The 27,003-nt window shown below is 37.2% G+C and overlaps 3 protein-coding genes and 1 pseudogene across 3 annotated transcripts; 2 read left to right on the forward strand and 2 right to left on the reverse strand.

The window, feature by feature from the left end:
- Positions 1–774: 774 nt before the first annotated feature.
- Positions 775–10,769, reverse strand: LOC108858382 (probable LRR receptor-like serine/threonine-protein kinase At1g29720). Its single transcript, XM_057010755.1, has 25 exons — positions 10,611–10,769; positions 10,317–10,492; positions 10,179–10,250; positions 10,022–10,093; positions 9,873–9,944; positions 9,723–9,794; positions 9,549–9,620; positions 9,384–9,455; positions 9,236–9,307; positions 9,075–9,137; positions 8,906–8,977; positions 8,602–8,670; positions 8,460–8,510; positions 8,307–8,348; positions 8,159–8,202; positions 7,753–8,064; positions 3,113–3,189; positions 2,840–3,035; positions 2,731–2,751; positions 2,483–2,638; positions 2,320–2,411; positions 1,905–2,115; positions 1,590–1,821; positions 1,361–1,514; positions 775–1,247 (listed from the first exon to the last, which is right to left on the reverse strand). The coding sequence occupies exons 4-25, from the start codon at positions 10,054–10,056 to the stop codon at positions 963–965; spliced, it is 2,472 nt and encodes an 823-aa protein (XP_056866735.1). The 5' UTR covers positions 10,057–10,093; positions 10,179–10,250; positions 10,317–10,492; positions 10,611–10,769; the 3' UTR covers positions 775–962.
- A 956-nt stretch (positions 10,770–11,725) lies between these two features.
- Positions 11,726–13,192, forward strand: LOC130494897 (uncharacterized). The gene has a single exon (XM_056985731.1). It carries the CDS (start codon positions 11,726–11,728, stop codon positions 13,190–13,192), a length of 1,467 nt encoding a protein of 488 aa, XP_056841711.1.
- A 4,890-nt stretch (positions 13,193–18,082) lies between these two features.
- LOC108858383 (probable LRR receptor-like serine/threonine-protein kinase At1g29720) lies at positions 18,083–22,746 on the reverse strand (annotated as a pseudogene).
- Positions 22,747–26,110: 3,364 nt separating this feature from the next.
- On the forward strand, positions 26,111–26,917 carry LOC108861134 (uncharacterized). Its single transcript, XM_018634960.1, has one exon. The coding sequence runs from the start codon at positions 26,111–26,113 to the stop codon at positions 26,915–26,917; it is 807 nt and encodes a 268-aa protein (XP_018490462.1).
- The last annotated feature ends 86 nt before the right edge of the window (positions 26,918–27,003 follow it).

A 27,003-nucleotide genomic window follows, 5' to 3' on the forward strand; every position in this document is an offset into this window, starting at 1 on the left:
TCCACCAAAAAGAATGAAACTCATTCGGACACACTCAAACCTACCGAACCCGCCCATTTGACATCTCTACTAGAGCTAATACGTTATGCAGAAAGGAGAATGCAATACATGGTTCATGGCAAATGAACCTAGTCTGGTCTCGACCCAAATATCAAATATCATTTTCTCTAGTCTTATGCTTTGGGAATATATATGTTTGGTGGATTGTTCTTGGACCTTCACCTCGACCTTTAGTGGGTAAGGATGGATTTAGCTAGACTGCACTAGACATACACAGCTAATGGACATGAGAAACCAAAGACAACGAAGAAAAACTGCACTGCATATGGAGCTAGAAACACTACGCTGAGCAATAGTAACCTTGAAAAACCAATCGTCATGTCAGCAATTCAGGTCAGACTGCAATGATCTGATAGCAATCTTAGGAGATCCTCAGCCATGGCCGAAATATTCGACAGAGTTAGAGGAATTACAAGCACTGAAGAGAATATTTCAAGATTTTAGGATCTGTTATATTCTTCAAGATCAAAATAGAACGGCAGATTTCTTAGGTAGATCCTTTCGGGCTTTCCGTAAAATTATTTGATTTTTATTGGTTGTTTTATTCGGGTCTGTTTACCAATACCACTCCGAGACTGAGTAATATAACAGATTTTTATGTAAAAAAAGTTACTTGTAACAAATATTATTAACTTATCTAAGGTTCTTTGTAACAAAAAGTACATGTTGTGGTTAGTCTTGATTTGATTTTGAATCATATTTCGAATTGCTGTGTTAACCAAAAAGCATTTTACATAACTTGACTAGCAATTTGTCAGCAACAACATGTTTCATAACTGTGATTGAGTTTCTTAATGGTTTATCATAGACACAAAGCTCTGTTTAAGCTACGGTCTAGAGAAAACGATGGACTCCGGACTAAGAGGGTACAGGTCGTAAGCAGATTCAAAAGAAGAAGGAATTCACACGAGGTAGTCAGAAGGTAAAGATGATGTCCCAATCTCTGACAATCGCTTAAACCTTAGTTCATCTCCGTACACTCCAGGGTCTTCAATGCTCTGTTCTATCTCTGTTTCGCCTTCAAGCATCTTCACAACCTCCAACATTGTTGGCCTTAAGGTCGGAGACTTGTTGGAACATAGAAGCGATACCTTTATCATTCTCTCTGCCTCCATCACATCGAATACTCCTTCCAGCTTCGGATCAAGAATCTCTGAGAAAACTCCTTTCTTCAGTAAAACAAACGCCTGGATTGAAAAATCAACAAACTTGTTAAGCACGCAATACAGAGAAAACTGAATCAAGAACCTTGTTAAGCACGCAATGCAGAGAAAGCTGAGTTCTTGTATTAGTTGAGTACCCAATCGAGAAGACCAACACAACATTCGTTATCTGGTGTGTAATTAGCATTGCTCTTCCCGCTAACTATCTCCATTGCCACCACACCGAAGCTGTAAACATCTGCTTTTTCTGTTAGGTGACCCCTCATTGCATATTCAGGAGCCATGTATCCTCTGCAACCAAAACAACATTTTGAAATGATAGTAAAAAACATAATAAATTGTTGGATATATTTGTATAAGACTGACATTGTTCCAGCAACTCTGGTGGTAATGTGGCTCTTCTCCTCTTCATGGAGCCTAGCCAACCCAAAATCCGAAATCTTTGAGTTCAGATCCTTGTCTAGAAGTACATTTGTCCCTTTGATGTCTCTGTGAATGATTTTAACCGCTGAATCTTCATGAAGAAAGGCAAGCCCTCTCGCGATTCCTAAGCATACTTTGTGTCTTGTTCCCCATTCTAGTTTCAGACCGCTTCTTCCTGCATGCAACAGGAGAAGAATGTAGCCAAAAAAAAAAGAAAGATTTGATCTCTAATAGATTTATTCATAATCCGAACTTTACCAAATAATGCATCAGCAAGACAATTGTTCTCCAAGTACTCATAGACAAGAAGAAGCTGATTATTCTCACAGCAGCATCCATAAAGCTTCACAAGATTCGGATGCTGCAGGCAAGCGATCATACCAATCTCGTTTACAAACTCTCTGTTACCTTGACATGATTTTGAAGATAGCTTCTTTACCGCTATCAATGTTCCATCTGGTAATCGTCCCTGTATTGTCAAATTACTGGGATTAGGTCCATGATCTCCCCAAGATCCAGAGTCAGCTCTTAGATATTCCGAATTAAAGAATAACTCTCCGTACTAAGGGTGCTTTGAACCCAGGAAAGAAAAACAACCCTATTGTGTTACCACTAGGACACCAACACCTTGGTGAACAGTTATATTTCTTGAATTCGAAAACACTTTCGTTACCTTATATACAGATCCAAAGCCGCCTTCTCCAATCTTGTTTAAGAGATCAAAATTGTCAGTCGCAACTTTTAGTTGCTTTAAACTGAAGGAACCTGTTATCATTTAGATCTTTTAGCTCTTTCTTTTACAAATACACCAACAATAGAACTTTAACTGACATTACCTCTCTTTCCTGAATCTGCATTTCTAACACATTTCCTCCAGTAGAAAGCGCCAAAAATCAAGAAAGTAAGAGAGAGTATTAAGGCTGTTACGACAAGAATGAAAGGGTATGTTCTTGGTTTGTGTTCTTTGGTAACTGGAGGAGTCTTCACTTCAACTGAAATGGAGTGAAAAAAATAATGAGAGAGAGAGATTGACCTAAATTCTTACATAAATGGATTAATAAGACTTGACGTTTCTTCTTCTTACCACCACATTCAGATTCAGAACCTGAAAAAAACAAGAACAATAAAAGGACTCAAGATGAAAGTTCATGAGGGAAACTTGATGCTAACTTTTACAGAAGAACTTTACTTACTGGGACAGACAGAGATTGCAGAGATAAGAGAGCCATAGTTCCCTCTTTTAGGAATGATCGTGGTGCCTTTTCCTGCCCAGTATAGCCGTATCTCCAAGGTGTTATCAGTCACAGTCGTGTTCACTTCTTTTATAACTTCCTTGTGAGATCCATTAGCCTCTTCTCTGATGTTGAAGTCCTCCCAAATCAACTTCCCCTAAACATATAACCAAAAATTAGTTGAAGACGCTGAAAACAAATTGAGGAATCCAGAGCTAGCAGATGTATATGTACCTGAACGTAAATGTTAAAGAACCGTTTAGCTAGCCTAGCGTATGGTTCCTCATCTGAAAACTGAATCTCTGCAAAATGTAGTTGTTGAGAACAGCCTTCTTAGGTTAGAAGAAGAATAGAGAAGAAAACGTATTGAGGCAAATACCCGTTTAGGGTTTCTTATTAATGATGTGTTTTTAATTTACAAACCCTTAGACCCATATTTATACAGCCTCAAAAAAACCCGATTTCCTTTTCCCAATAGAAATAGTAACTTTCCTAAACCGAAAAGGCATACCGTACCACAGATGCAACAAACACCACCTGGGCATTTTACTGGTACAACAGAGATTTAAGACACACAGATGCAACAAACACCACCTTGACGAAAAATCTCTACAAAACTCCTTATCCCGTTTATCTTCTGGGGGAACCTCCATTGCTTCTTAGCATTGGCAAACACGGAGCAGATTCAAGCAATGCTTGAACTTCTCCGTTGTAACAGACTTGGTCAACATGTCAGCTGGATTCTCCGACGTATGCACCTTCTCCAATAAGACTTCTCCAGAAGCTGCTAACTCCCTTATCTTGTGAAACCTTATACGTATGTGCTTCGTCCTTCCATGATACACTTGATTCTTAGCCAAACATAACGCGCTTTGACTATCACAGTTTAGCTGAACACCTTCTTGATCAACACCCAACTCGGATACAAGTCCTTGTACCCATACTGCTTCCTTAGCTGCTTCTCCAAGTGCCATGTATTCAGCTTCAGTGGTTGACATCGCTACAATACCTTGTTGTACCGATCTCCAGCAAATAGGTGCTCCTGCAAGAGTAAATACATACTCCGTAGTTGACCTGCTATTATCAAGGTCTCCACCATAATCTGAATCCACGAACCCAATAACTGAATCCTGCACTTCTCCACCAAACATAAGCCCATAGTCACTTGTACCTCGCAAGTATCTTAGGATCCACTTCACAGCATCCCAATGTCTCCTCCCAGGATTCGACATGTACTTACTGACTTGACTAACTGCTTGTGCTAGATCCGGTCTTGTACACACCATTGCATACATCAAACAACCAACTGCGCTAGCATAAGGAACCTCCGCCATATCTTTGAGTTCTTCAGCAGACTTTGGACTTTGCTCTGCTGTAAGTATGAAGTGCTTCGCCAATGGTGTAGAGACTGGTTTTGAATTCGACATATCAAAACGTTCTAACACCTTCTCAATGTAGCTCTTCTGAGAAAGCCATAACCTCTTAGAGCTTCTATCCCTGCGAATCTCCATTCCAAGAATCTTCTTTGCAGCACCAAGATCCTTCATCTCAAACTCTCGTCCCAGTAACCCTTTCAAACGATTTATGTCATCCATATCGTTTGTAGCAATGAGCATATCATCAACATATAACAGCAGGAATATGGGAGAATTGTCAAGGGACTTGACATACACACAGCAATCGTACTCGCACCTTTGATAGCCTATTTTCATCATATATGAATCAAACCGTTTGTACCACTGCCTTGGAGCCTGCTTCAAACCGTATAAAGACTTCTTCAATCTACACACCAGATGCTCTTATCCAGGCTTAACCAAACCTTCAGGTTGCTCCATATATATTTCCTCCTCCAGCTCTCCATGAAGGAAGGCCGTTTTCACGTCCATCTGCTCAAGATGCAGATCCCAAACAGCTACCAAACCCAACACAGCTCGTATGGAAGTGTGTCGTACTACCGGCGAGAATATCTCGTCGTAGTCTATTCTTTTCTTCTGCGAGTACCCTTTTGCCACTACTCTGGACTTGAACTTCTTAGGTTCTTTCACAGACATCCCTTCCTTCTTCTTGTAGATCCATTTGCAGCCAATTGCTCTCTTCCCTTCAGGTAACTCCACAAGATCCCAAGTCTCGTTCTTATCAAGACTTACTGCCTCTTCCGTCATAGAACCAATCCATTCATCCCTCTCATTGCTATTAATAGCTTCATGATAGGTGGTAGGATCATCCATCTCGACCATAAGAGCATAGTTGACCATGTCTTCAAACCCGAACCTGACTGGAGCCTTTATTGCACGTTTTGGTCTTCTAGAAACCAAACTCTCCTCTGTTTCACGTTGAACCTCTTTCTGTGCCACTTCCACAGACCGCTCATCACTAACTTCATCTGGTTTAGCTGCACCAGACTCCTCCTGAGTAACTTCAGAATCCGTGATAGTCTCAATGGTCACAGGCACTCGGTCTGATATCGCCTGCTGCACCATATACTGCTCGTCAAAGACCACATCTCGACTAAACACCATTTTCCTTGCCTCAGGATCCCATAACTTGAATCCTTTAACACCTTTCTCAAAGCCTAGAAAAATGCACTTCTTGGATTTCGAATCCAGCTTTGATCTTTCATCTCCCGCAACTAGCATGTAAGCTGGACATCCAAATATCCTCAAGTTTGATAGATCAATATCTACCCCAGTCCACACCTCTTCTGCGACCTTTCCTTCTAAGGAACTTCTTGGCGATCTATTGATGAGATAGACTGCCATGTTTACTGCTTCCGCCCAGAACTGCTTTGCTAATCCTGCATTCAACCTCAAACACCTTGCTTTCTCTGCAATCGAACGGTTCATTCTTTCAACGACACCGTTTTGCTGAGGTGTTTTACGCACTGTAAAGTGCCTCTGAATGCCATGCTCCGCACAAAATTTCTGGAACTTCCCGTCAGTATACTCTGTGCCATTATCCGATCTCAAGTACTTCACCTTTCTCTCCGTCTGATTTTCTACTTCAGCTTTCCAAACCTTGAAGTTTTCGAACACCTCAGATTTCTGCTTCATGAAGTACACCCAAACCTTCTTAGAGAAGTCATCGATGAATAAAACGAAGTATCTTGATCCTCCCATAGATTGCACCCGAGTTGGCCCCCACACATCAGAATGGACATAGTCAATAAGACCTTTTGTCGTGTGTTGGCCCGTCTTAAAAGATACCTTGGACTGTTTTCCCATCACACAGAACTTGCAAAACTCCATCTTGCAATCCTTCAACCCGTCCAGAAGACCCCTTCTCAAGAGCTCTTTCAAACCGTGTTCCCCAATGTGGCCCATACGCATATGCCACAAGGTTGTACACTCCGACTCAGAAACTGCAGCTGCAGCACCACCTACAACCACGTTCCCTATCAACCGATATACGCTTCCAGCTGTCATCTGTCCCTTCATCACCATCATAGAACCTTTGAAAACCTTCAATACTTCATCATCATCTGATTTGTACTTGAAGCCGTTTCTATGTAGCAACCCTAGAGATATCAGATTCTTCTTCATGATTGGTATGTGTCTGACATCAGTTAATGTCCTGATAGTCCCATCATACATCCGAAACTTGACTTGTCCAATGCCCACAACACCACACGCCTTGTCATCCGCAAGTCGAACAGAGCCCATGTTTCCAGCCTTGTACGTTTCAAACCACTCCCTGTTAGGGGTCATGTGGAATGAAGCGCCTGTATCCATTATCCAGGTATCCGAGTGATCACCTGACGTAACAGCAAGCATATCTGAATCAGCTGATCCTTCCGAGTCTTCCACCTTCTGAACCATGTTTGCAGAGTTCGACGTCTCCTTCGAATTCTGCCCTTTGTCCGGACAGTCTCTCCTATAGTGGCCAGGCTTGCCACACCTATAGCAGACTACTTTCTTCCCGAACTTTGACTTTGACCTTTTCTTGCTAGTATCATCCTGCTGCTTCCCCCGCTGCCTTCCTCTATCCTGACTGACATACAGCCCGTCACCTTGAGAGTTGTCACCCACGCCTGTATTCTGCCTTCTCTCATGGTGAGAGAGTAGTGCTGCAGAAACTGTCTCCAGCTTTATGGTCGTTTTATCGACTGTTAGAGCTGTTAACAACGTCTCATATTGAGGAGGCAGAGAACACAGCAAGATCATGGCTTGATCTTCGTCCTCAATCTTCACATCCACACGAACCAGATCCCCGATGATTTGATTGAAGTTGTTGACGTGTGCAACCAGATCCCCGCTCTCAGACATCTTCAAACCGAACAACCTCTGCTTGAGGTATAGTTTGCTAGATAACGATTTTGACATATACATCTTTTCCAACTTATCCCACATCTCCTTACAAGTTGTGAGGTCCATCACCTGATGTGTTATGTCATCCGACAAACAGAGTCGAATCGTTGAGACGGCCTTATCCTGCATCTCTTCCCAATCATCCTGATCCATCGCTTCCGGTTTCGTCTCCAACAGAGACTTCTTCATCCCTTGCTGCGTAAGCAAGTCCTTAACACGCCGTTGCCACAGACCGAAATTTCCCTTCCCATCGAATCTTGGAACATCGAACTTAAGAGAACTTCCTCCGGTCATCCTTTAGGGTTCGCAACCTAAAGCTCTGATACCACTTGTTGAGAACAGCCTTCTTAGGTTAGAAGAAGAATAGAGAAGAAAACGTATTGAGGCAAATACCCGTTTAGGGTTTCTTATTAATGATGTGTTTTTAATTTACAAACCCTTAGACCCATATTTATACAGCCTCAAAAAAACCCGATTTCCTTTTCCCAATAGAAATAGTAACTACGTCCGACCCACGAGTGTTGGGCATTTTACTGGTACAACAGAGATTTAAGACACACAGATGCAACAGTAGTTTCACATTGTAGCTTCCATTTTGAAAACAAAACGCAAAGTAAGCTAGACTCAGGGGAGAACGTCGAGCTGTCTGGTATAGCTCAGGATATTTTGCAGATACTACAGAATCTGATGAAACTGAGTATGTGTCTTCTGTTATTACATCATCCATGAAGTCACCAGTATTGCTGAATCCCCATTTTTTTTCATGATAGTTCATAGCTGAACCGGTTAATCCATATTTATCACCCTCATATAAAAACCTTCCTCGAGGGTTTTTGATAGTGACATCAGGTCCCCCACAGTTTATATGAAGGGATCTGCTATCTGTGAGAAGATAAATTTCTTGTAAGATCATATTCAAACTAAAAACAACTTGAAAATGGAAGCAAAACAGAAGACAAACAAAACTAACACTTACGATTATTACACTGGTTTATGGCAGAACATGGAAGAAGTCTGGTTCTGTATTAAGAACAATGAGTTAATAAATTTTTACAAAAAAAAAACAATGAGTTAATAACAGTAGGCATGGTGAAATGGGTTAGACTGGTCAAAAAAGTTCTTACAGACTGTTTCGTGAACTCGAGCTCTTATATGTGTTTACATTCCTGCATCAAAACATAAAATTCATTAAGCTTTCAGAAAGTCTGAAAGAAAGAAAAGAAAACAGTAGTTTTTTGTTAAGCAGCAGTAGTTAGGATAACAATAGAAGAACATACGTCCTCTCTCTGCAGCTTGGAGACCATGTGAAGTTATTATAGGAAAGATCACTGTCCATTAAAAACGACAAAACAAAGCAAGAGATTATATAGCCTATTAAGGTTGAGATATTTTTTGACATGAAAGTGACACTGGCCATACATATTGGTGCTTGCCGTAAGGAAAGGTCCTGATTCAATTTTTCCTGACAACATATTTCCAGCCAAATATCTAAAAAAATATTGAAACTAGGAGATGAGTTTTAAAACGTTGCTTCATACTCCAACATGCTCTAATCATTTAATACTAATGGTACATACGTTTATTTTGGTGCGAATGCATCTGCGGGTATTTCTCCAGTCAGTCTATTAAAGGAAAGATCGCTGCCCCGAAAAGAAAAAAAAACATCACAGTCAAAAGATTGGATGGTGTTACAAAAAATTCGAGTGATATACATGAGATTTACAGAGTCATGAGATAGGGAAGATCCCAGATAGTGGTTGGGATAGGTCCTGTTAAGTTCATATTTCTGAGAATCCTGAAATATTAACCGAATCAGTATTGAGTCTTAAACACATGTCTATACAGCATATGCTCGACCAGAGACATTAATAACTGTAAGAGACACTGCATACAAAAATTTCAGGTTCTTGCTAGTTATATGAGGAAATTGTCCCAATGTTGTGTCACTGATCCTCCTACATAGAAAAAAAATGAATGGATATAAATTTAGATTTGAGAAGACCAATATGCTTCTGTTTCTTGTCCTTGAATGTATTGAGAGAGCATTACTTACAGGTCGAACAAATTCTCTAGTTGAAAGATGGAGTCTGGAATAGGTTCTGTTAGGCCACTCGCATAGAGTTCTCTGATTAAGGATAGGCACAAGTCAGATAACATTGACACTGATTGAAATGCTTCAAGCTTTCAAAACTTTGGCTTACAATCTTTGAAGTTTAGATAAGTTCCCCATTAACTCGGGGATGGATCCATTAAGGCGATTATCGCTGAAACGGCTGCATACAATAGAATGAAAAGGTGTCAGACACAATAATTATATAGACCAGGTTTAAAAGACCATCTTGTAATGAAAAGTAAACTGATATTACAGATTTGTCAGATTTTTTAGTCTTGCTATTGTCTTGGGTATGCCTCCAACTAATTGGTTAGAAGAGAGTATTCTGGAAGAATCAGCAAAGCAAAAGCAATATTTGAGAGACTCTCTCGAGTCTGTAATCTTGAATATGTGATATAGAGATTGATTAACATTTTTTTTTTCTTACAATCCTTCTAGGTTAACCAGGTTCCCAAGTTCCATAGGGATAGTTCCAGAAATTTGATTGGCTTCAAGATCTCTGAAAAATCATTCATACGAAAAAACAAAACTTAGTTTCCAGTTTTCCAAAATGATGAAACTTCATATCTAATCATACAATTTAGTGAGGTTAATAAACTTCCCCAGTCCTTTTGGAATGCCTCCTGACAAGCGATTTGCACAAACAGAGCTGTAAAGAAACATTTAAGGTAAATTCAGAAGCATTTATTACTTTCTTCAAAAGAAACTCGAGTATGAAAGACTTACATAGATGTGAGGTAAGGCAGCGAGGCCCATTCCATAGGGATTGAGCCATTAAGGTAATTCCGGCACAAGTCACTGCACAAACAAAGCAAAACTGCTCCGGTTATGTCAACTAAAAGGTTGAAAGCAGAGAAAACTGAACACAAAGATCGCTCCTCACATCAATTTAAGATACTGAAGCTTTGCGAGTTCTGGTGGAAGTCGTCCCGGAAGACTGAATGTCTTAAGGATACTGCACATGAGGTAACATTAGTTATATGGATCTCAAAACCAGAGAAACAAATGTGTAGTTTCTTACAAGTGTGTGATATGACAAGTGTTATTGTTGTTGAAACGACAGTCACATCTGATTGTGCTGTTCTGACCTTCCTTGAGGACATCTTGAGTGATCACCAGAGTCTGTGAGACATGGATCTTCACTTAGGTTCAGGTGGTTAACACCAAGTGTCGATGCAATATCTTTAAGCGCTTCAACTGGTAAAGACAAACAAATCATAAAGAAAACAAATTTTTGTTCAAATTCACGATGATTGGTTAGTTTTGTTTGGCGACATATACAAATACATAATACATGCAATAAGAACCATGTAACCTTCATGTGGGTGCAGCGACGGAGAAGCAGAGACTGTACAGACTAAGTAGATAAGAGTAAGAACAGAGAGAAGAGAACTAAAAAGGCATCTTTGCGACATGATCTTAAGTTTGTAAGTTGCAGACGGAAACTAACACCAAATGCCCTCATGGGAAATAAAACAACCTTTCTATCCCTTCTCTATTCTTCTACCCCCTTTGTGGATCCCACTTTGATCACAAATACCAAACTATCCTTCATTTCTTTAACATATTTCTTCCACATCACCATTTTTCTCATTTATTCTTCACATAAATAATCAACAACCATGTGGGTCCAAAAGACAACCTTAACCAATCAGAAATGACTGGACCCACATGTCTTCAAGTTTCTCACCTTCCTCTTCTTCCCATCGTGAAACTCTCTTCTCCTTCACCCTCCATTGACGATTTTGAAGCTTCAAAACCAGGTATTTCTTATTCGTTTTTGATGATTTTTTTTGTTGAATAACATTTAAATGTTGTATATATGAAGAGTATTGTAAAAAAACTAAGAATTGATGAAAGTTTTGAGAGATTATTTTTTTTTAAAAAAAACTGTATTTATAGATTTTAGGTATATTTTATGTTCGTTTTTGATGAAATGTTTGGTGGAATACTATTAGAAAGAAGTGCATTGATCTCGGCTAGTGTAAAAAAGAAGATTGGATGCAAATTTGAGTAGATTAAAATGGATTTTGAAAACTGTGTCTATAGGTTTCTGGTATATTTTTATCTGTTTTTGATGATTTTTTTGGCAGTAATTTAACTAATATGAATTATATATCATGGGTAAAGAAAAATCCAAACAAAATTTGACTAAAAACATGATTAGTGACTGCAAAGATAAATTCTGGGTATTACTGATATTACTCAGTATTACTATGTTTACAAAATATAACTAGTATTTCTGGTATTATTACGAGTTTTACTATGTATTGTATTGAAACAAATTAGTATTAGTAAGAGAGCACTTTACAGTGTGGGAATTAAATTTAAGCTTCTTAATAATTCTAATTGTAATTCTAATTTTTTTATTTCAGGAAAATGCAAAATCCGCATTGCACAATCATTTGTTTTGATTATGGAGGATATTATATGAAGGATGGGGCTGATACGAAATGGATTTCGGGAGATGGTGAAGGGGAAGATGAAATTCACACTATTGTCTTGAAGAAACCAGTGGAAGAGGTCACATACTCTGTTTTGGTTGAGCGTATTTGCAGGAAGATAAAGGTGGATGAATATAAGATGATAGTGAAGATTAGTTACTTTCCAATGGTAATGTATTCGAATAAGCCATCATATATCTGTGATGATGAAGAAGTTTTTGGTTATCTAATGCAAGTAAATCAAGAGAATTGTAGAAGTGTTCTACATGTGGAGCTCAGCCAAACAGATGATCACACTGATTTCTATGGCGGTCTATCGGATAGAGAGACTACTGAAAGAGAAGCTACTGATAGAGAGGTTACTGATAGAGAGGCTATTGATACAGAAGCTATTGGTACAGAGGCTACTGATACAGAGGCGATTGATACAGAGGCTGTTGATGAGGATGGTACTGAGATGGGTGCAACTGATAATGAAGGTACTGGTGGTATGCTCACTTTATACGAAAACATTGAGATGCATGAGAATGTCACCGAAAGAGAAGCAGGACCATCAGTTGAAGTCTCACAAGTTGTCTATAAGGAGCGTGATGATGGTATGGATTTAGTTATAGGTCAAGAATTTAGAACCAAGGAGGAAGCGCAAACTCATATTCAGAAGGCTTCACATCTGAAGTGTTTTGAGTATGAGGTAATTAAGTCGGATAGTAAGAGATATGTGATAAAATGCCGAGGAGAAAAAGAAGGCTGCAAGTGGCGTGTGCGTGTTGCAAAGTTAACGAATTCAGATCGTTGGACTGTTAGAACTTACATTAAGCAGCATAGATGTTCTGTTGTTACCACAAGAACACTGCCTAATAGAAGGAGAGGCACACAAGAAATTGTTGCATCTGTTTTGGCCCAAGATTATCCCGGCAGTTTTGACACACCACGTCCCAAAGCTTTGATGGACTTGGTTCATCGCAGGGTTGCTGTGCAAGTGTCATATACAACAGCATATAGAGGAAAAAGACTAGCTGCTAATAAAGTGCGTGGAACTCCTGAAGAGAGTTATTCTTTATTATATTGTTATATGCACGTGCTGGAGCAGGTGAATCCTGACACAATAACTCGTGTGGTTGTGGATGAGGGCAAAAAATTTAAGTATCTGTTTTGGGCTTTGGGAGCTAGCATAGAAGGATTCCGCGCGATGAGAAAAGTTCTCGTTGTAGATGCAACACACCTGAAGACTGTTTATGGTGGAGTGTTATTTATTGCAACTGCTCAAGATCCCAATCATCACCACTACCCAATTGCGTTTGGTGTTGCAGATGGTGAGAAATATGAGAGTTGGCTATGGTTTATGGAACAGTTGAAATCAGTGATATCTGATGTCCCTGGATTGGTGTTTCTTTCGGACAGAAACAAAGGGTTGATCAAGGCAGTGCGTCTAGTGTTCCCTCAGACTTACTAGACTCTACGGGTTTTACTATGTGTTATTTGTATTACTAGGAGTTACTGGTTTTACTATGTGTTATTTGTATTACTACGAATTACTTGTTTTACTATGTGTTATTTGGATTACTAGATTTTACTGGTTTTACTATGTGTTATTTTGAACAACAAATATATTGGTAGGAATATTTAAGTTTAGTATATAGAATCGATAGATATATATCAATTCGTAGACTACTTACTTAATAGATATATATCAATATAATTTTGGTATGTTATTTCAACATTTTAAGAAAAACCCTTTTCAGTTTTCCAATAAATTCTCTTAACTTTCATTGTTAGTGTGTGAATGGTTAGGTTCAGGTTCAGGTGTTTGATTGTTGAAATTGTGTTATTCGGACTATTAAGATTTCTGGTATTACTATGTGTTATCTAGATTACTGGATTACTGGTATCACTATGTCTTATTTGGACTACTTGTATTACTGGTTTTTCTATGTGTTATTGTTTTTACTGGATTACTGATACGAGCCAGCAAAGTTTCCTCATCCACAGTTGGAACCAACACACTGTTAATAGTCTGAAAAAAGCATTAAGAAATATCAGTTAAAATATTCTGCTATTTTCTATTAAATGAAATAAAGATATACCTTTGTCTTTCCAAAAGCATCATATATATCTTCCAAAGGATAACCCTTCATGCTACTCTTTGTAAACCGGCTCTTGCACATCCTAGGACAATCTCCACTGGCGCCATCTGAAGAGATTCTGAATTTTTTCCCTAGCTTAGGAATACACTCGAAAGCCAAAACCTCCACAAATAAAATGTCACAGTGTTATTTGGTTATGAATAAAAAAAAATTCACTAAATTGTATGCTTTACCTCTAATGGAATTATGAATCCATTAAAGCCGGTTGCATAGTGCACTTCACCCTTCAGACGCTCCATCACATGCTTAATCTCTTTTATTGCATCCTCAAATGTAAGCCGACCCCAAGGAAAATTTCTGCAAACATCCAAATCGTCCACTATCCTTAAGATGAACGGGTCTAATTGTCCCGAATTTCCTCTGATAACCCGACCAAGGAAGAACAAGACAGCCATCTTCAATCTATCAATACATGCCGTCTCCATAGACTCCAGCTTCTGCTTCACATCTATTATGGTGATCTTCTTCTTACCACCGAAGTAATAATCCACAAACTTACTACTCCCGAGCTCCAAATGTCTCCTCGGATACTCATGGCAGTCCAAGCCAGAGATGAGGGCATGCTCCCTCATAGAATAGCGGATGGGCACACCATTCACTGCAAACCATGCAACATCTTCTCCTTCAATACGAATGGTGCGCATGAGTAACATCCACATTCCTTGAAGCTTCAGGAATTCTTCATCAGGCATATGGAAAAAATGACGAAACTGAGGATGGCTTGTGAACCAGCTGACCTCCTCCTTAAACCCCTTAATCACATCAACTGTCTCCTTCATCTTGCATTTCGTCTGAATCTTGCAAGTCTTCGGGTACTCTGTGCTCTTGAAGTACAATTCAAGAGGCTGTGGTGGTTGCCTTTCCTGCAATAAAAATATATATGTATCAGCCATTCTTTCCTAATAATAAGAGTAATAAAATGAATGATCTAAATGAATGCCAAAATTACCTTGGAGGACACAGCAGACATGTCTTCACTCTCACCATCAACTGAGCGCGAAATTACAGTCGTATCTCTCACTGGGGCACTCACTTGCTGAACTGCCTCTTCTCCTATCGACTCATTCCCACATGACACCGCTTTTCTAGCTCTAGTTCTACTGGAGACTCCACCTCCAGTAGATGGACGCCTTCTTTTTTGACCTTTTATTCTCTGATACAAAACAGTGACACTTAATTAAACTATAACCAATACACACACCAAGCATTGACAATTTATTACTAAAAACCAAAAGTATATTATACCTCAGAGGGGTGTTCAGGCAGATCATCACTATTGTTCCCGTCTGATATCAGTTCCACATTCTCTTCAACAACAGGAGCATCAGATTTTCGAGCTCTTGTGGATTTCCCACTTTTCTTTTTCGTCATTTTGTTTCCTCCACTCTTACCCGCCATTATCTCGTTCCTATTAACATCCAGAAACAACAACAACAACACACATTTAGGCAAATTGAAGAAATTATGCTTATCAATTGAAGAAAAAATTATGGTAGAAATTATGCTTATCAATTGAAGAAAAAATTAACCGGACAGAGGGAAACTAATCGGTTTCATATCCAATAAGACACTAATCGGACAGAGTATTAACAACCAAACAAAGGGAAACTAATCGGACAGAGTAATTTCATCTCAAAAACAACCTAATAACAACCAAACAAAGGGAAACTAATCACTTACCAGAAGAAACGAAGACGGAGACTCGATTTGGTGGAGGAGGAAGAAGAAACGAAGCGTTCTCGACGGAAGGGTTTCGGTTTAATTCTCAAACAGAGACAAAGAGAGAGTTATGACACGAGAATGAGAGGGAGAGATTGATGGGTTATCGATTCTGATGGAGGACGAACGGAGGCTAGGGTTTCAGAATCGCCAGAGAGGAGTCTAGGAAGAGAAGATGAGTTTGTCGTGAGAAAAGAAAAGAGAGAGAAGAGATTTGTGTGAAACACAGTGTTTTGATTTACTAACCGGGTTGTGTCCAATTAGGTTTGGGTGGGTCGGGTTTCTGTGGTTGGATCATGTAATTATCCAATTATTTTAGGGCTATAGATGTATTTAACACGTTTTTGTATTTAAAAATAAATATAAAAGAAATTATATTTTATTGGTGGGAGAACTGAGCATTTTTTGGTGAGTCAAAGGGGTATATAGAGTTAGAGTCCGTTGCAGACAAGGAAGACGAAAATCGTGTCCAAGTGATCTACAAAGCCGTGCCTTATGGTCTGTAAAAAAACTTTTTCCCCAGGCCCCACTTGAAATAATTCTTTTTGTGGCCCCTAATCATGTAAGTCCCTTTCGGTAAATGGTGAGTAAATTTCCTCTTACATAAAGTTTGATTTTTTTTTTTATTGATGGAGGTATCTGGGCTAAAGTTCAACTACTCTCATAGGGGACAGTACCAACGAATAGTCTAGCCTGGGATGCTAAAAGTATAATTCATGTCATTTAGGTATAAGAGCAAGTGCAATGGTGTACCCTTAGATGCAAATCCTTAACAATAACTTTTAGAATATTTTACTATTTTTTCTTTTTTCGTTGAATTATAAAAAAAGAAAAAAAAGAAAAAAAATTGGCCAATCACGGGCTCCCACACGGCGGTAGAGCCCGTGCACAGTGAAGAAATTGGCAGAGGATCAATCCTTATGCAAGGGGTTTTTGGATTTAATCTGTCACGTTCTCCAACAGATTCAATATTTTAATATTTTTTTTCCCTAAGGATCATGTTAAGAATTTGCCATTGCACTTGGTCTAAGTAAAGAGAAACTTTTTTAAAAAAAATTTAAATTTTTATTCAACCCCAAAAAACGGAGATTCATATCCGATTACAAGCTGAATTCGAACAAAATTTCCCAAGTCTTACCCCAAGTTTTTCTCTTACCACCAAGCTATTACCGTTTGGTGTAAAGTTTGACATTTCCAAATTACTAAGTACCATTATCATGATATATGACCAAAAACAAATATGACATACGTTAAAACATTTTTTGTACATATATACTATTTGTTGAAATTATGTGACAAGAATTTTTCTTTCTTTTTTTAAATCCTCAACAAAAAGTTGCCAAAAACTTATTTGATAGCAATTTTTTTATTTTGGTATTATTGTATTTAAATGTTTGGTTATAGTATATGACATCACTACAATATCCTTTATTGTTTTTGTATGCAAACAAGGCTACATTGAGAAAACTATTCCCTATAGTTTTTTTTTTCCTGACTGAAGCTGTTCCCTATAGTTAAAAAGGATATGTTATTATAAGGTCAGACGTCACAATGAGAGAGTATTATGTATACCAAATACATACCAGAATCAGACTTCCAAAAAAACAATAGTTCGTTAAGGACATCTTTTCAACCAACACATAATGTATGCATATGCTGCTATCAAACAAGAATGTATGACCTTTTTACATGCTTAATCAATTTCTAAAAAGAAAAAAAAAAACAAGAGCAGGTTTTCATACTCACGAAAAAAAGATAAGAGAATATTTTGCCTTCTTCGTTCACACGTGAATCTTGTACTGGCCAGGATAGAAAGTTATCAATATGCAATGCCAAAATATAGATGGTATGGAAATCCAGCATTTTCATTATACTATAATTGCAAATCCAAAGTGAGAAGAAGTGAATGATCATATAAAAATCTACATTGAAAACAAATGAATCAGTTTCCATTTCATAGATCCAGCCTATCAAATAATATTTTGTTCTCAATCATACTAAATTGGATGCTCTTAGATCAAAGATGTATGTATCATTGCCTATCTTTTCTTGTACTCCTGTTTTCAACTTGTTTGTTGTTTTTTTTTATTGTCTTACAAAATAAAATATTTTTGCATATCTATGTAATATTAATTTATCAAAACTGTGTAACCAATTGTATTTCAAATATTTCATTTATAGTTAAGTAAATTAATTTTAAATTATATTTTTAGTGATATGGTGAAAAAGTAGATTTTTAACGTTTGTGTACAGAGTTAAAATATGATACAATATGAAACAGAAAGAGAGTATATTGGAGAAAAATGAAGGAATTTTTTTTACTTCGTGTGAATATAGAAGCTTCAAAAGTAGAACTGAGAAAAGTCACTGATTGTTTCATATCTTTTGAGTTTAAATATCCACATTAACCAATCAAGCTTTGATAATAAATGATAAGTTACTAGAAATAGAAAAAAAAACTCTTTTTCTTTGATATAAAATTTAAAGCTTCAAAAGTATGACTGAGAAAATCACTGCTTTTATAATCTTTTGGGTTTTGATTTTTCTGCAACACTTTATTCCCAACTAATCAAGCTTCAGTATCCACAATTTTACCACGTGTGATTCAGTGATTGTGTCTGAGTGGTTCATCATATATATAGACACAAAGCTCTGTTGGAGCTACGGTCTAGAGAAAACAGTGGACTCTGGACTAAGAGGGTACAGGTCGTAAGCAGATTCACAAGACGAAGGAATTGACACGATCTCTTGAACCTTAGTTCATCTCCATACACTCCAGAGTCTGAGATGATCTGTTCTATCTCTGTTTCGCCTTCAAGCATCTTCACAACCTCCGACATGGTTGGCCTTAAGGTCGGAGACTTGTTGGAACATAGAAGCTATACCTTTATCATTCTCTCTGCCTCCATCACATCGAACACTCCTTCCAGCTTCGGATCAAGAATCTCTGAGAAAGCTCCTTTCTTCAGTAAAAAAAACACCTGGATTGAAAAATCAACAAACTTGTTAAGCACGCAATACAGAGAAAACTGAATCAAGAACCTTGTTAAGCACGCAATGCAGAGAAAGCTGAGTTCTAGTATTAGTTGAGTACCCAATCGAGAAGACCAACACAACATTCGCTATCTGGTGTGTAATTAGCATTGCTCTTCCCGCTAACGATCTCCATTGCCACCACACCGAAGCTGTAAACATCTGCCTTTTCTGTTAGGTGACCTCTCATTGAATATTCAGGAGCCATGTATCCTCTACAACCAAAACAACTTAACATGACACTGAGATACATTATCAAATGTTAGATTCATGTGCATAAGACTGACATTGTTCCAGCAACTCTGGTGGTAATGTGGCTCTTCTCCTCTTCATGGAGCCTAGCCAACCCAAAATCCGAAATCTTTGAGTTCAAATCCTTGTCTAGAAGTACATTTGTCCCTTTGGTGTCTCTTTGAATGATTTAAACCGCTGAATCTTCATGAAGAAAGCAAGCCCTCTCGCGATTCCTAAGCATACTTTGTGTCTTGTTCCCCATTCTAGTTTCAGACCGCCTCTTCCTGCATGCAACAGTTACAAGAAAACAATCAAGTAATCAAACTTAAGACAGGAGAAGAATGTAGGCGAAAAAAAAAAGATTTGATCTCTAATAGATTTAGTCATAATCAGAACTTTACCAAATAATGCATCAGCAAGACAATTGTTTTCCAAGTACTCATATACAAGAAGAAGCTGATTATTCTCACAACAGCATCCATAGAGCTTCACAAGATTCGGATGCTGCAGGCAAGCGATCATACCGATCTCGTTTACAAACTCTTTGTTACCTTGACATGATTTTGAAGATAGCTTCTTTACTACATCAATGTTCCATCTGGTAATATTCCCTGTATTGTTAAATTGCTGGGATTAACTTGGTACTCACGTCAGTTTTAGTACATTGATATTTCTAGACCTTAAATAATACTTTTTATTCTAGATTTGTTTGTTTGTTCCCCAATCTTGGTTAAGGGGTCAAAATTGTCAGTTGCAACTTTTAGTTGCTTCAAACTGAAGGAACCTACTATTATTTTAAATCTATTAACTCTTCATTTAACAAACAAACAATAGAAGTTTAACTGATATTACCTATCTTTCCTGAATCTGCATTTCTAACACATTTCCTCCAGTAGAACGCGCCGAAAATAAGAAAGTAAGAGAGAGTATTAAGGCTGTTATGACGAGAAAGAAAGGATATGTTCTTGGTTTGTGTTCTTTTTTTACTGGAGGAGTCTTCACTTCAACTGGAGTTGGAGTGAAACAAATAATGAGAGAGAGATTGATCTAAATTCTTACATAAATGTAGCTGAAAATAGGATTAATAAGACTTGACGTTTCTTCTTCTTACCGCCACATTCAGATTTATAACCTGAGAAAACAAGAACAAGAAACGGAATCAAGATGAAAGTTCATGAGGGAAAACTTGATACTAATTTTTATTGTAGAACTTATACTTACTGGGACAGACGGAGATTGCAGAGATAAGAGAGCCATAGTTCCCTCTTTTAGGAATGATGGTTGTGTCTTTCCCTGCCCAGTAAAGCAGTCACGGTCGTGTTCACTTCTTTTATTACTTTCTTGTGAGTTCCATTATCCTCTACCCTAATGTTGAAAGCCTCCCAAATCAACTTCCCCTGAACAGAACAAACAAAGAATTAGACAAAAAAAAAGAAAAGAAAGAACTTGAGGAATCCACAGCTAAAAAGATGTGTATATGTACCTGAACGTAAATGTTAAAGAACCGTTTCGCTAGCCTAGCATATGGTTCCTCATCAGAGAATTGAATCTCCGCAAAATGGAGTTTTACATTGTAGCTTCCATTTTCAAAACAAAAAGCAAAGTAAGCCAGACTCAGGGAAGAACGTCGAGCTGTCTGATAAAGCTCAGGATATTTTGCTGACACGGGAGATTTTGATGAAATTTGAGTATTCATCTTCTGTTATTCTATACTCCATAAAGTCACCAGTATTGCTGAATCCCCTTTTTTCCATGATAGTTTGTCTCTGAACCGGTTAGTCCATAGTTACCCTCATATAAAATCCTTCCTCGATAGTTACATCAGGTCCTCCACAGTTTATATGAAGCGATTTACTATCTGCACAATGTGAATTTTTTTTCAAAGCCATACTCAAACTCAAAAAATTGACAATGGAAGCAAAAAAATAGGAAACAAGTCGTACAACTTAGACACTGATTTATGGCAGAACATGGAAGAAGTCTGGTTCTGTATCGAGAAATTTGAGTTAATAACAATGTGCCCAGTGACCTTTGGTTGATAAGAGTGCTCAAAAATGTTCTTACAGGTGGTTTTTTGACTGTGAGCTCTCATATGTGTTTACATTGCTGCATTAAAACATTATTTTCTTCAAGTATTCAGAAAGATGTAAGAAAACAAAAAACAAAAAAAAAACAGTAGTTATGACAACAATAGCAGACATACTCCCTCTCTCTGCAGCTTGGAGTCCAAGTGAAGGTATTATACGAAAGATCACTGTCCGTTGGAAACACCAAAAATAAAAGGGATTAGCTTAATAAGGTTGAGACCAATCAAATTCTCTAGACGAAAAATGGTCTGGAATAGGTTCTCTAAGGCCACTTGCGTAGAGTTCTCTGATTAAAGATAGGCACAAGTCAAAAAAAACTGAAGCTGATTGTAAAGCTTCGAGCTGTTAAAAACTCTACTGCATTATTTCTTGGCTTACAATCTTTTAAGGTTAGATAAGTTGCCTATAAACTCTGGGATGGATCCGTTAAGGTGATTATCGCTAAAACGGCTGCAGACATGCCAATGAAAAAATGTAATACATAAGGGTTATACAATTGAACAGATTAAAAACAGGCTATCTTAAAATGAAAAAGAAAGATGATATTACAGATTTGTCAGATTTTTTAGTCTTCCTAATGTTTCGGGTACACTTCCAACTAATTGGTTAGAAGAGAGTACCCTGGAAGAATCAGCAAATCAAAACAAGATTAGTTGTTCATGTTTTAAAGAAACACCCTAATCACTAATCATGAAAAGGTGATTTTCAAGTGTGATTAACATATTCTTGCTTACAATCCTTCTAGGTTAACCAGGTTCTCAAGTTCCTTAGGGATAATTCCAGAGAATTGATTGGCTTCAAGAACTCTGAAGTCATTGAACAAACAAAAAAAAAAGCTTTATTTTTTAATTTTCCAAAAGGATGAAATAATATATGTAATCACATGAGATGACCAAAAAACTGTACAACATACAATTGGGTGAGGTTAACAAACTTCCCCAGTCCTTTGGGAATGTCTCCTGATAATCAATTCGCACAAACAGAGCTACAAAGATAAATTCAGGTAATTTAGAAGCATTCCTCACTTCCTTTACAAGAAACTCGAGATAAAAGACTTACATAGATGTGAGGTAATGCAGTGAGGCCCATTCATGAGGTATTGAGCCATAAAGATAATTAAGGCACAAGTCACTACACAAACAAGCAAAATATAAGTTCCATTTTCGATAATGTTTTGTCAACTAAAACATTGAAAACAGAGGAAACTGAACACAAAGATCCCTTCTCATATCGATTCAATATATTGAAGCTTTGAGAGTTCTGGTGGAAGTTTACCCTGAAGACTGAATGTTTAAGGATACTGCACATGAAGTAACATTAGTTATATGGATCCCAAAAACAGAGAAACAAACGGCTAGTTTCTTACAAGTGTGTGATATGATAAGTTTTGTTGTTGTTGAAATGAAAGTCACATCTGATTGTGCTGTTATGTCCTTCCTTGAGGACATCTTGGGTTATCACCAGAGTCTTTGTGAGACAGGGATCTTCACTTAGGTTCAGGTGCTTGATGCCGAGTGTTGATGCAATATCCTCAAGGGCTTCCACTGGAAAGTACAAATAAATTAGAGACAAAATCAAGCTATAGTTCAAATTCACAAAGATAAGCCATGTTTGTCTGGCAACATATATAAAAATGCATTGAAAGTTAAAACCACTAATAAACCTTCATCTGGGTGCAGAGAAGGAGAAGCAGAGACTGTACAGACCAAGCATATAAGAGTAAGAACAGAGAGAAGAGAGGTAGAAAGGCGGCTTTGCGACATGATCATGAGCTTGTAAGCAGAAAACATGGAAGATTATGTTCATATGACTTGAAAACACTAAATATATAGTACTAATCAGTAACCCTTCTTTTTTTTTTTTGGACAACAATCAGTAACCCTTCTTAAATACGAATATTTATATACAAATGTTATATGTAATGTCTTTTTAAAATTGTGGAAGATGTGAAGTGTCTTGAATTTAGTTTTACACCAAAAATAGTTCAGAAGAATTTGTGCCCATAACCTCGTTTGATGGGGTTGCCTGTGATGTAGCAGCAAGGAAAGTAATGAAAATGATGAAGATCAGGGGAATTCGAGCTATCACTCTTCCGATTACATTACCTGGTCCTGATTAAGCTCTATATATCTGACATTATAAGCATTGCATTTTCTCTGGCTTATAAAAGATGTTTTAGAATTTTTTTCCTATGTTGTCACAAATCTATGCGGAAAATGAAACACACATAACATGGTTATTATTCATGTTCATTTTTCTATAATTAGGAGAAAAATCTGTGGAAGCCCCCTTGATCCAGTGGTTTGACTTGCTTCTACACCCGGAGGTCTGGGGTTCAAACCCCCGAAAATACCAAATTATGTAGATTATGGAGAAACAAGTTACAGGAGATCTTCAGCTTGGTGCATGGCGTACAATCGAACATGGATCTCATAGGACGGCTCAGAGTGGTGCAGTCAGGCGTGTATTCTCACAGGATGGTAGAATTGTCGACTGTAAAATCGTCTTTGTAATATTCTCATCATTGTAATAGCATAATTAATCGATAATAATTGACTCAGACGTTAAAAAAAAGACTTGTATAATTAGGACATTTTTTCCAACTAGATTTATCAAAAAGGCCGAATCCAAATACAAGTATAAGTTCCATAACCTAAGTCCACACCCACAAACAAACGACACTAATCTTATCCTCAAGCGCGGAGGACACGTGTCGCCTAGATCTTCATCTTTCCCACCGCCGGTAACCCCATTCGTGTTTCACCGGAATCACCCCGGAACCACCCCATGCACCTTCATCATCTGAACAACTTCCACCATAGAGCTTCATCGGAACATAACGAGATCTCATCCGCTCACCAAGTCATCAGAAACGATATTTAAAAACTAGATCTGAAAAAATCTACTTCCTAACCGTGACTTCATAGAGCTTCAATCAGCAACTGTTGAGATCTCATCTGAACACTAGGTCAAACGATGGAGGACTAGAAGTTCACTGGCTCACAAACACCCAGAAGAGACAATGACACCTTTTACTCTGAATCTAAACAAGCAGAAAGAACAAAGAAAAATCACGGAGGAAAAACTATCACCGGACCGACGTGGCTGTAGGAGCCCATACCGTCGGCCGGAAAGATAATTCACAGCGCCCTTTTTCTTTCTCTAGCTCTCAAATTAGGACATTTACTACATAGCCTTATGCTCTGCTCATTTATTTTGTTAAAAGGTTTGGGTGAATTTCTTATCCGCGGATATTCAAAAGCTAGTGTAAGGCGTCCGTGTCCAAATGAGCATTTTTTTGATCAAAAAAAAACAAAATGGACAAATCAGATTAAAACTTAAATTAAATCCAGTCCAAATCGTCCAAATCTATAGACTATTCTAAATGGGCTTTTCGCAGGGCCTAATTAAAAAGTTAAGCTTAGCATACAAAAAATCACATTTAACATAATTTCATTATATTTTGTAGGAAAAAATGTTATTATGCGGTTTTGGTAGAAAAATATGATTTTACGGTTTTGGTGGGAAAACTTTTTTTTATTACGGTTTTGATAGAAAAATATAGTTTAACGGTTTTAACGAGAAAATAAGATTTTATGGATTGACAGAAAAACATGATTTTGCAGATTTGGCGTAAAAACATGACTTTACGGTTTTCACGGGAAAACATGATTTTGCGGTTTCTGCAGAAAAACGTGATATTTTTATTTTGATGGAAAACATGATTTTACAAATTTAGCGGAAAAACCTGTTTTTGATTTTCTAATATTTATTTTCTAATTTTTCTTTTCACCTTAGAAAACCCTATATCTAATTTAGTGGGTGTCAGTCCAATTAGACAACTGTAATTTTTAGGTCTAATATGGTCGGACTATTTGGATTTGATCTTGGCTAACCCATGGTCATTAAGCAAATTTGGCATCCTTACGTCCGTGCATGTTATGATTCAGAAACGAGCCCATCCGTCTTGTTCAGACATTCACTTCGTTCATCTCCTATATATTATTTACAAAGTGATTTTAGACATATGTCTTTTCTACGATCGCTTTCGCTAAATAACGTGACATGACATACTAAATATGATGTTATGGCTAATGACAAATAACAAAGTGACATGGATAATTATATTTAGTATTTATTTATATTTTAGGTAAATTTTTAAAATATGATAGTAAATGATGCGTCATCATTAAAATAAATATATTCAAATGTGGTATTAAATTGTATAATAATAGAAATATTATAAAATTTTATAAATTTCTAAATATCATTTATTTCTATTATGATTATAAAATTTTATTACTAAAAATATTTTCAATTATCTTTTACAATTTTTTTTGAAAATTATAAAATTTCGATCGTAACATTATTATCTTCTTTTATATATATACAAATTTTAGAAATATTGTTTAATTCTAATTTTGATAATTATGTAACATTTATATCAGTTTTTAATTAATTTTATACGAGTTGGTTTAATATATTTTATCCACACTAAAAAGATAATAAATATATCTAAGAATATAATTTTAAATATAGATATATATTATATATATATATATATATATATCTATTCTTAAATAAAATTTAAAATAAATAAAATTTTATACCATTTTAATTTTATGGTCAATTAAATAACATTAAAATATTTTTAAGAGAATAATAAAATCTAAAATAATAATAAAATTCTCTTTAAATATAATTTAAAACTAAAATATTTATTAGTGTGCATGGTGCAGAAAAACACCTAGTTTTATAAATATGTAAAGTTATATTCTTTAAGAAATCGTTACTATATGGTCTAATTTAGTCTTATTTTACAAAGAAAATCTCTACCTTTATATTAATAAATACAATTTTTCCTTAACATTCTGTTTTCTCGTTTACAAACTGCTGTCCATTGAGGAAACACATAAAAAAAGACTGTTGCTTTGCTAAAAATAACTGTTAGAGCCTCTAATCACAACCTGAATAAACTAAACTATACCAAATCAAGTGCCTGTCAGTTCCAAAGCCATTGGCATGGAAGTTAGAACTTTCCAGACTTTATATACATACCACCATTTCTCCAAGTTTCCTCCATCTGAGCTTGCTGCTGGAAGAAAAACAAACCCTGAATCCTTCTCACTTGTTCTAAACTCTGGTTTCTAGATAATGGCGTGCCATGGATTTCTTGCGACACCGACCCCGGGATCACATGGACTTCATAAACATGGAAGGACCAGATGTTTGGCTGCAGCTGGCTCCATATTCACATCCCTCAACACGTCTATCTTCACATTCCATAACCGCCTCTTGCGTTGCATTTCAAAGTTTTTCCGTCCATCCACCACAGCTACCGCAACTCCTAGCAGTCTGGTCACCAAGAAACAAGGGTACAAAAAGCTCGAGAAACACGAGCATCATCAGAGAAAACGTAACGACAAGAAAAGAACCATCGTTCTTGATCTTGATGAAACATTGGTGCACTCATCCATGGAACCACCGGTCCGGGTTAACGTCGATTTCATGGTGAGGATAAAGATGCAAGGAGCGGTTATACCAATGTTTGTGGTGAAACGACCAGGAGTTACTGAGTTTCTTGACAGGATCAGTAAAAACTACCGAGTGGCGGTCTTCACTGCCGGGGTGCCGGAATATGCTTCACAAGTTTTGGATAAACTTGACAAGAACCGTGTTATCTCACAGCGGTTATATCGAGATTCGTGCACAGAAATGAATGGGAGATATGCCAAAGACTTGTCTCTAGTGTCGAGGACAGACATGGGGAGTGTTTTGCTAGTTGATGATAACCCTTTCTCCTACTCGTTGCAGCCTGATAATGGAGTTCACATTAAGCCTTTTGTGGACGACATGGAAGATCAAGAATTGATGAAACTTGCGGAGTTCTTTGATGGTTGTTATCAGTACGAAGATTTAAGGGATGCAGCATCAGGAGTTCTATCCAGCAAACTGATTTGATGCACACATATATACATATGGCTTTTATTTTGCCGACTATTTCCAACTTTTTTTGGATTTTTTTTTTGTTGATTTTCTTTGGCTAT

The sequence above is a fragment of the Raphanus sativus genome, chromosome 5, assembly GCF_000801105.2.
Source record: "Raphanus sativus cultivar WK10039 chromosome 5, ASM80110v3, whole genome shotgun sequence".
Classification (NCBI taxonomy): Eukaryota; Viridiplantae; Streptophyta; class Magnoliopsida; order Brassicales; family Brassicaceae; genus Raphanus; species Raphanus sativus.

What these genes read in the sequence shown, in the direction of transcription:
- LOC108858382 (XM_057010755.1), bottom strand. Translation starts at nt 10,056, where the DNA reads ATGGAATGGGCCTCGCTGCCTTACCTCACATCTAT. An exon ending in AAGCTACAATGTGAAACTAC is followed by an intron (nt 3,190 to 7,752) that starts TGTTGCATCTGT and finishes CTCAACAACTAC; the next exon opens with ATTTTGCAGAGATTCAGTTT. An exon ending in ACCAGAGTTGCTGGAACAAT is followed by an intron (nt 1,515 to 1,589) that starts GTCAGTCTTATA and finishes TTTTGGTTGCAG; the next exon opens with AGGATACATGGCTCCTGAAT.
- LOC130494897 (XM_056985731.1), top strand. Translation starts at nt 11,726, where the DNA reads ATGAAGGATGGGGCTGATACGAAATGGATTTCGGGAGATGGTGAAGGG.
- LOC108861134 (XM_018634960.1), top strand. Translation starts at nt 26,111, where the DNA reads ATGGCGTGCCATGGATTTCTTGCGACACCGACCCCGGGATCACATGGA.